At 41.4% G+C, this 9,248-nt stretch overlaps 1 protein-coding gene across 1 annotated transcript; it reads right to left on the reverse strand.

The window, feature by feature from the left end:
- Positions 1–2,858: 2,858 nt before the first annotated feature.
- Positions 2,859–5,323, reverse strand: LOC124658289. Its single transcript, XM_047196659.1, has 4 exons — positions 4,633–5,323; positions 3,675–3,752; positions 3,531–3,586; positions 2,859–3,023 (listed from the first exon to the last, which is right to left on the reverse strand). Exons 1-4 carry the CDS (start codon positions 4,792–4,794, stop codon positions 2,966–2,968), a joined length of 354 nt encoding a protein of 117 aa, XP_047052615.1. The 5' UTR covers positions 4,795–5,323; the 3' UTR covers positions 2,859–2,965.
- Between the last annotated feature and the right edge of the window lie 3,925 nt (positions 5,324–9,248).

The raw sequence follows: 9,248 nt of genomic DNA on the forward strand, positions 1-9,248 counted from the left end.
TGCCTCCGCCAACCATCGAGTACCTCAATTGGTCGATACAGGCAATAGGATTCACCCAAGAGGACCACCCACCTCAAGTTCCACGACCAGGGCAGTCAGCTATGATCTTACCAGCGGTGATCGCATGATTTGAGGTCTCCCGCATATTCATAGATGGACACTAGTAACATATGGGTCTTCAATGACGGTATGATACTGATGGTTGAGAAATCCGTTAGCGATTGTCTTTTTCTATGACGATAGGGCGTTTTCGCGTCAGAGATGACGATTTGGGCCGCTCGGTCCGAAAAATTAGTGACGGGCGAGGTCTAAACGTTAACGATTATGCAGAAATGAGCGTCACGGGTGGTGGGCGGTCCGAACCGCGGAGTCAGCAGGGGGGCGTCACAACAACTGGCCTTCGGGCCGGTGGACACACCTGACCCACAATGTGCACGCTTTTGTTCACGTACTTTTCTGTCTGCCCGCACAACAATCCAAGGCATGGAGCACTAGGATCCATATTTGTAAGGGGAGATAACCACTGTCTGCATACATGTACCTGGCCTACAGCACTCGGGACCGCATGTCAGGTACCGACATGACCCACCTGCGTGGGGCTGCCCGTTCCGACAGCCTCCATGCATGCGAAGTGGACCAGAACTGTCAGTACCACCAACATGGGTTCCACATGTCAGTTTCCATGCCAACTTTTTTTGCGCACGTGCCAGCACAATTGTCTACCTGCCGTCAATTCTGGACGCATGGCCCCGTAGTTCAGAGCTTGCTGGGCCTACATAATACGTCGGGCCGACGTGGGTCCCAGGTTCCATTCCCGTCGGGCCCACATGGAGATGTGGCGTGGCCCCGCATGTCAGAGCTTTGGTGGGCCCGAATGTCAGAGATTGGTGGGACCTTGTGTAAGAGCTTGCTGGGCCTACATACTTTGTCGGTCCTACATGGGTCCCACGTGCCATTCCCATCGGGCCCACATGGAGATGTGTCAATTCTCGACGCGTGGCCCCGCATGCTAGAGCTTGGTGGGCCTACATAATATGTCGGGCCTATGTGGGTCCATGCTGCCATTCCCGTCGGGTTCACATGTACAAAATAAGCAGGTTTGATGACAACGAAGGCAATGGGTGTTTGTTGTCTGGAGTTATTCATTTTATTCTATGCTCGATCCATGTGCTGCATGTTTCTGTTTTTGTAACATTCGTTTTTATCTCACAATATCACCTTAGTGTATCCAATGCCTTAATTCATGTTGCCGACTCTTATATATTGGGGAATGAATTAATTCCGTGATCGAAAGATACATGCACATTAAGCTAAATTACTGGGGCGCCTCCTCGCTGGAGTTGTGCGTCCCAATTCCAGTGCATATTTATTAGTGTAGGGAACATTTGAAGGGAGCACACATGTTCCATTATATATTTTTTTTTTTTTGACAATCAATACCACATATATTCATAGTAACAAATAGTACATGGTAGAGATACATGAACTGACTCCAACGATTACAAAATAAAGTCTAAAAGATAGTAACAAATCTTCGAGGTCTTCAATTTCTTTCTTCTTCCGAACACAATCTTGTACTCTTGTGAAGGCAGCCAAAGATACATAACGAACCATAGACCTGTAGATACCGACGAAAGTTCTCCTATAATTTTTTGAGCCGCAATGGCAAGACTGCGTGCACGCACGCAACCATTAAAGCAGACATACAACATCGGCAAGAGTACCAACACCAGTATATCAGGAAATAATAACCAACTAGCTTTGTCGTCGTCGATGGAGAGCCGAGAGTACGAATTACCATTGTCGAGGACGTAGCAGCCGGGACAAAAACTGCGAGGATAATCCTCCTCGCAGCAACAACGACAAAAGATCCAAAATCGATCTGGCGAAGCAAGATCCGAAGACCCATACCTAGAAAATTGTAATTGTTCAACACCACCATTGACGCCGGGAAGAAGATCTCGTCGCCGAACGAAAGTCCGAAGATCACTTATTGCATATGATGCCATCTCCATTGAGGGAAACCAACAAGAAGGCGGCTACCAAAATCCTAACATAATCTAATGAAAACAATACTTTTATTCAAAACTCCACGCATAGATCGGGTTCCCCACTCCTCCTGACGCCGGCGAAGCCGACCGGAGGAGGGGGAACCAATTTATGGAGGATGAACTGGAGGCGATTAGGGTTAGGGCGGCGGCTGAGAGGAGAGACCACGGGATCCTGTACTACGATCTACCGGCAAATTTTTCTTAGATCAAGAAGAGTCATATGTTCCATTATATTTAACACCATGGAAAACAGTCATTACAAACAGCTACATAGGAAAAAACGATCACACCAAAATAAAATCATAAAGAATGCTTGACCAAAAACTAACTAATCTAGGACACGATGACTTGAAGTATGAACGAAGTTCTGGACTTAGTTTTGAACAAATCTTGTCTTGCATATATACATGTCTGGTTGTTGCAATCCTAATCTTCGTTTCAAAATAGGCCTTTTATAAGCTCCTCATAGCAATGGTTGATCAAGCAGACATTAACAGGGAAGACGGAACGGGAGTGTGTTGCACATGGATAGCAGTACTTCTGATTTACCATACATCAAACATCTTAGTAAATAAAATTTAAGGCCTTGACACAAACTTCCTACTCTCTTAAGCATGATCAATATAGAAGTTCTCCTACAGCTCTCCATATAGCCTTCTCAAGCAGCCCGCAAACCTGAAGTTAGTAGGAAACAGGTAAATTGCAAAATAGGCATGACCGGAATTGCTAGCCTAAAACATACAACTCTTGCGGGGTGACTTGCGACTTTTGCTTTTACCAATACAACATATTATTGCTTGGTGCGAAACACGAGACCTTACATGATGAAGCAGCATTAACAATTACAGGCTGCAGAAAATCACTGAGAATTTGTATTGTCGTACCTTTCTGTGAGTCTGAAGTATCTGATCAGTCTAATACAAATATGGGATGCATTCCCCTACAACAGAAACACAAACAGCTAGGTGGATCCTGTAAGATAAACATAAGCAAGAAATTTCTAGTTAGTAATTCACCAGTTTTGTACCAGATCAAAACGGAAAGAGTAGCAAAACTGCAGCTGTCTTTACTATCCATGGTACATTCCTTTGCTACTGAATGATTATTTTGTCCTGAGGCTCACATTGTTCAGCATAATTACTCCAAATAGGACATCCAAACATAGATGAAAATTATAATAGCAATCTAAATTGGGCTAGAAGTAGCAGTTTTCCCTGCAACACAACTAAAAGTGCCTCGTAATTTCATATTCACAAAGGAATGAGGTCATTAATTGGCTTAGAAACTCTAAGTTTGTACATGAAGGCATAAACTAAACACAAACAAAGAAGTTATTTTGGAGAAGACAAATAGCACAACAAATCCTCCTGTCCAGACCTATATCCTTGGTCATGGTAGAGTTGATATCGCTATGTAAACAAGTTGTGTGAGAAACAGTTTCAGTGAGATGATATCACATGGTAGACAAATCGAGTTCACCTCGTCTCAGCCTCCAAGAGGACAGAAGTCTGAACCCAGAGCACATGACATCCTCCCTATGGAAAGAGAAAAACTGAAACATTGCAATGCTAATTTCCCTTATTCTAAACTTATCACATTTACAGAAGAAAATACAACTCATACCTTTTTACCTATGAGATTGTGTCTGAAAATTGAACTTATAATTATATGATAACAGACAATCAATGCAGGTTTGCTAGCCTGCACAGACACAATTGGTTACAAAGCTACTTTATCCTTCAAGCCTAAATAAATAATGACAATCACAGAAATATAAACAAATTGTAGAAGCAACAAAAAGGCAGCAGTAATGTAGAAGACAAAAGTATTACAAGTAGCATCATGTGAATAGGAACTAAACCAGGTTACATAAGGAACTCTTAGAAGCGATTTGCTTTGAAGGAACTGACAAACTCAAACTGGGGAAAATCCAATAAGTTGGTCAGAAACAAATTACATATCAATACAATAGCTAGTCATCTTTAGATGGCAAAAGGCAAAATATTCTAACAAGACAGAAAATAAACTACAAGAAGAAACTGCTGACTAAACAGGTAGGCCGCGGAACATGTGCATGCAGACAAAGAGCAAACTATTGTTCGAGCAAACATGCAAGGCCAGTTAAAATTACATGCGGATAACTTCAACGTCACGACAGCAGCGACAGCTCGCGGGGAAACGGCGCAAGTAAGCGAGCCATAACTAAAAGAAAGTAAACCAGGAGAGGGAAGCCACATCTTTAATAGTGATAGATTTAAGAAGCAGAACAATGTGAATTAGGAATATAAAACCACCTTCTGCAGTGGTAAACAATCTTATTTTATCAAGGTCAGCCCATGCTTCCATTTTGCTCCATAATAAAACTGGGACATTCACTTCATTAGCATGAAAATCCATCTCTTCTCACACATAGCGAGAAACAACCACAACACGTAACTTCAATGGATACCAAGTTTTTTTAGTCTTCCATTTATTAGCTACCACAGGTTCCGACAGTGTATTCCGACAGTGTCAATGCAAGAGTAATGGAGAGCCATGGGAGCTGAAGCTTTGAAAGACTACACATATAGGCACTGCTTACCTTTAGTTTGCTTTTTGATCCTCCACATGCTAGTAAAAAAGGGGCTGACATTCGAAAACGGAACTGTATGTACAGCTCCCCAAAACAGTAAGAAAGTGGGTTAGCAACATAATCGGCACAAATCCTTCTGCAAGATAAAAAAAGGAAATCACTTAAGTGCATACGAGTTCAGGAAATCACTTAAGGCTGCTTGTTTGATATATCCCAGAGTTCCACCTGCATTTAGAGACATGTCAGCAACTGGTTCGATTAATACCGGAAGTGTTAGTAGCCTCTTCAATGCAAAATTCGCATCATTGTCAGTAATTCTATTTGAGGTGGCCGCACTCATCTCTTTTTTCAGCACACTTGTATACATAGTGGAACATACATTAAGCTTACACGGGCAGATGGATATGGAAGAAGCAACCGTAGTGTGTGCATGCAAAGTAAACGTGGCTGTCTAGGATTTGAATTTGATGAAGTTGTCCATATATCAAATGGTTGAACCATCCAATTGTCAAGACTAACCTGCAAGACATAGCTGTCATGTAACAAGAACATCAAAGCCTTTGTTCCAAGAAAGATGTGGTAGGAATTGACTAAGCAACACGTGCACCAGAAAGTGAACCAGAACTGTGCAACTACATTTACTATTTACTATAGCCTTAGATTATAACAGTAAGGAGGACCTAGTGTAGTTTTGCAGTGGAGATATGCCCGAGTCCATCCATAGTCATGGATCCACGTTCTACACAAGATATGTTGTTTTCTTTCAAAAGATAGTACAAAATCTTCATTTTGGTTTCAATCATACTGTCTCTGATTGGAAACTTCAATACATGTTCAACAAAAGGTTGCTACCATCAATCAGTAATTTCCAATATGTTCTATACATGGCAGACAACGGAATCTAGAATGTCAAAAAACAACAAGATCACTTACCAGAGAAGTGTTCATTGTGTGGATCACAAGCTAAGCTTACAAGCTTTGCTCCGACAGACCATTTATGATAAGTTTATCATCTCTCGTATCACTCTGTAAATGTTAGTATCCAATACAAGTACCGTGGATGCAGAACATATCTACAATAATGCGACAAGCTCTTCAACAAGAATTTAAAATTAACACTGATATGCATCTCAAAACATTTACATTTACACAACAAATTACACTGAACTGCTAGAGTGGCACGACAGACCATTAATCTGGAAATGAAAAATTACCATTGAACCAGATCATCACCGCACAAGAAGAGAAACTAAGACTTTCAAGGTTAACCTCAAGAACCAAAAGGAGAAAGCAATAATAAATATGGCCAACTTTAATTATTGGCTACACAAAGCACAAGAGAATTAATAGTTCACTTTAACAACGAATCGCTTAGTTTCCCATAACCGCAAGAACACAATACTGATCACTATCTTCACATACATCCCTTTGTTCTCTTCCAACTTTCAATAATGGCAGAGGTAGCAAATCTTGCTCAAATAGCAAATACTTCTTCTAAAGGATATTCATTTTTCGAGCAATTACTTATGTAGGTTGAATATGCATGGCCAATGATGTAACTTTTTATCACCCAAACCATGGTGTATTATGCTGAATGAAAGTAATAAACTGAATTACTGCTATTTAATTCGACTGAAGAGTAACCATTAAATACGAGAGTAATTTCTCATATACGTTAGTAGATCAAAAATTAGACTACATATAATGAGAAATCAATTACAAGCACACCTCAACAAGATATTTCAAAATTATTTGATATGAAATAGGTGATGGTCAGGGTCTAATGTATGCATCTTATGAAATAGAACCTCGGCCTTTTGGTGTTGCTCTTCCATATGCTTCAATGTTAGTCTATGGTGATGCATTATGAAATTACAAAGTAGATCTCGGTTGTAACGATGGACCTCTGATATCATTGGAGAATACTATGGTTCACGGTACAAATAAAGCAACGATTAAATGTTAGTAGTGAGGGAAGCCCTCCAGCTAACGCCCTCCTCCTCCTCTCTCTCTCAACCCTGCCTCCTACTCTCTCTCTCTCTCTCTCTCTCACCCCTGCAGCTAACGCCCCCCTCTAGAGATCAAGGAATGAGAGGACATTGAGGTCAGGGAAAAAGAGAGGAAGGAGAGGCAAACCTGAAGCAACACAGCCCCTTGCTCCAACTAACCCCGCTGCCGCCGATTCGATCTGCCTGCAACCTCTTCGCCGCTAGGCCCCTGCTCCCCCGATTCCTCTCATCCTCAAACTCCCCTTGTCGAGTAGATCCGGATTCCCGTCCTCCCAGTCCATCTTCTCCATGAGAGCCAAGGAGAAGTGGCGGCGGATCTAGCGGAGCCCACTGGCACACATTCCCCTGCTTTCCTTGTCTGGGTTGGAGCTGCGTCGGACGGGGTGCGTGGAGATTGGGAGACTGGCGGCGGCGGGTCGCGTAGGTGAGCAAGGTGCAGAGAAGGAAAAGAGAGGAGAAACCTAGGTTTTGTTAAAAACTAGCAGGGTGACCCGCACACTTGTGCGGCTAGATTTTCTTATTTTTTTTCATTAGCAGTATATTATCATTTTCGATATTGATCATATTAGTTTATGAGAGGCTAGTGAGTGACATAAATAAAAATATTTTACAAAGAACATTCATGTGAAACATCATTTAGTATTATTTTTTTACATGATTGTGTAGTGAAACTCTATTAAGTTTTTTAGTGATCTCTAATAATAGGTATAGTGTTGTTTGTAAGACATCATATATACTTATTGTGTTCCTAGATTTTGAACAACAATTAGGGCCGGCTCTTTCAGCTCTTGCTAGATCCGACTTGTAATGTTTACCTCAAATCGAAATATTTTATGGCTTACACTAAACTTTGTGTTTTGATCCTCCATCCACCTCAACATTGTTCCTAATGCGCTGGTTTTTTTTTTGTGCATCTTCTATTATAATTTTCACACATAAATATATAACAAAAGAATTTGTACATATCATTTGCCAATCAAGCATTGTGTATCAACATTATTTTTAAAACCTCTCTCTCTCTCTCTCTCATCATGTGCTTGTTTTTGTCAGCATGTTTTCTCATACACTTGACGGTTCTTCTTACATAACGTAACACTTTATTATTTCTAGCATATGTTATCTGCTGCTGGGAACTACATGAGAGACATCTAGTTCATATAAGCATTTATTTATGGACTTCCACTCTAGTATGTACGAAAACAACATTGCAAAGTTTCTTGCTATCATGCAGACATTCCATATTATTGCAACTACGAATTTTAATTTAATTCACATTTTATTTTGACATTACTTAAAGGACTTCATATGGATTACACAATGTTGTTTTGCTTAATTCCCCTATATCTTATTTAGAAATGAATATTTAATGAGGTTTTTATATATATCAGACACTAGCTATTCATGCAGTTCATAGGAAGAACTAATTTTTTTTGTTTACCCACCTTTTAATTTCATGTAAAGTTAACATGGAAATCCTGACTTCAAGTGGTGTAAAATTCATTGTTTGTAATTTTATTTCTCCTAAATTCATATATAAGAAACTGAAGCGACATATATATATTTCTTTGGTCTTTACTTACAATCCAGCCATGTTGCGCGTGCAATATTTCAATTCCTTCAGATCCCTGGCGCTTCCCTCATCCGTACTTGGAGCTAATTACTCTTCTCTCGATATATATGATGTATCAGCCCTCTTAGATATACTTCAGTACGTATATATGTACCTTCATCAAAATTTTCTGGATGTAAGATGCATGTTGCTTCAAGGAAAGGACATGAATTGTTTAAATCCCCTTGGTGAACTGAGCAGTCCGTCAGAACTTATATTCTGGAGTATGGACTTGGATATTCAACTTGAATCCGACGTGATCTTTGAATCCGGCGTGATCGGAAAAAATATCAGAGCCCAGCCTAATGGTCATTGCAGTATCCTGGAAGTCACCAAATTCTCCTAGTAATTAACGATCTGTTGAGCTCCACTCCTAAACCGGCAAACTTCGCTACATCGTTGGCGAGAGTCATGGGTTGGCGTGCATGCTTGCTGAGCGCGACAGCTAAGTGAGAGGCCGATCCATGGCTGAGGTTGTGCTAAACTGCTAATTCCCTATCTCTTCGCCCTTCCTTCATCTCCTCCACCATCCCGTGTGGGAAGCATCATGCATGGGGCTGTCGCCGTAGGAGCTCCCAGACACACCTCGACCACGTCGCCGGCACACGGCTGAAGTCAATCTCGTCGTGAGTAGGGCAGGAATTAGCGGGCGTTCAAGATCGTTGATATCGGCGAGACTGCGATAGTGCAACATGCAGCGGCCTGTAGAACTCAAACTCCCTGGCGGTAGAGTCGCGCCATGAAAAATTGTGAGCTTGCCGTCCGCGCGCTTGGGTTTTCGGCTGGGCTTGGTCTCGTTGCAGGGATGCATTGTTTCGATGAGATTAGATCTGCTAGATGCGGCGTTTGTTCTAATCTCCTTGGGTAGCCTGGCGTTCCAAACTAAAACTGACTTGGATTGGTAGACCTAGGAAAAAAAGCTACGATGAACGCTCGAAAGACGAATTTATTTGATGTACGAAACGGACCGAGCTACCATCTGATTGCAACTAAATAATTTTTTGTTG

The sequence above is a fragment of the Lolium rigidum genome, chromosome 5 (genome assembly GCF_022539505.1).
Source record: "Lolium rigidum isolate FL_2022 chromosome 5, APGP_CSIRO_Lrig_0.1, whole genome shotgun sequence".
NCBI classification, from domain to species: domain Eukaryota; kingdom Viridiplantae; phylum Streptophyta; class Magnoliopsida; order Poales; family Poaceae; genus Lolium; species Lolium rigidum.

Excerpts from the sequence above, each read along its gene's own strand:
- LOC124658289 (XM_047196659.1), bottom strand. The coding sequence starts at position 4,794 with ATGCACTTAAGTGATTTCCTTTTTTTATCTTGCAGAAGGATTTGTGCC. Across the intron at positions 3,753-4,632 it reads GATCAAAAAGCAAACTAAAG|GCTAGCAAACCTGCATTGAT; the intron begins GTAAGCAGTGCC and ends GTGTCTGTGCAG. Across the intron at positions 3,587-3,674 it reads ACAATCTCATAGGTAAAAAG|GGAGGATGTCATGTGCTCTG; the intron begins GTATGAGTTGTA and ends CTCTTTCCATAG.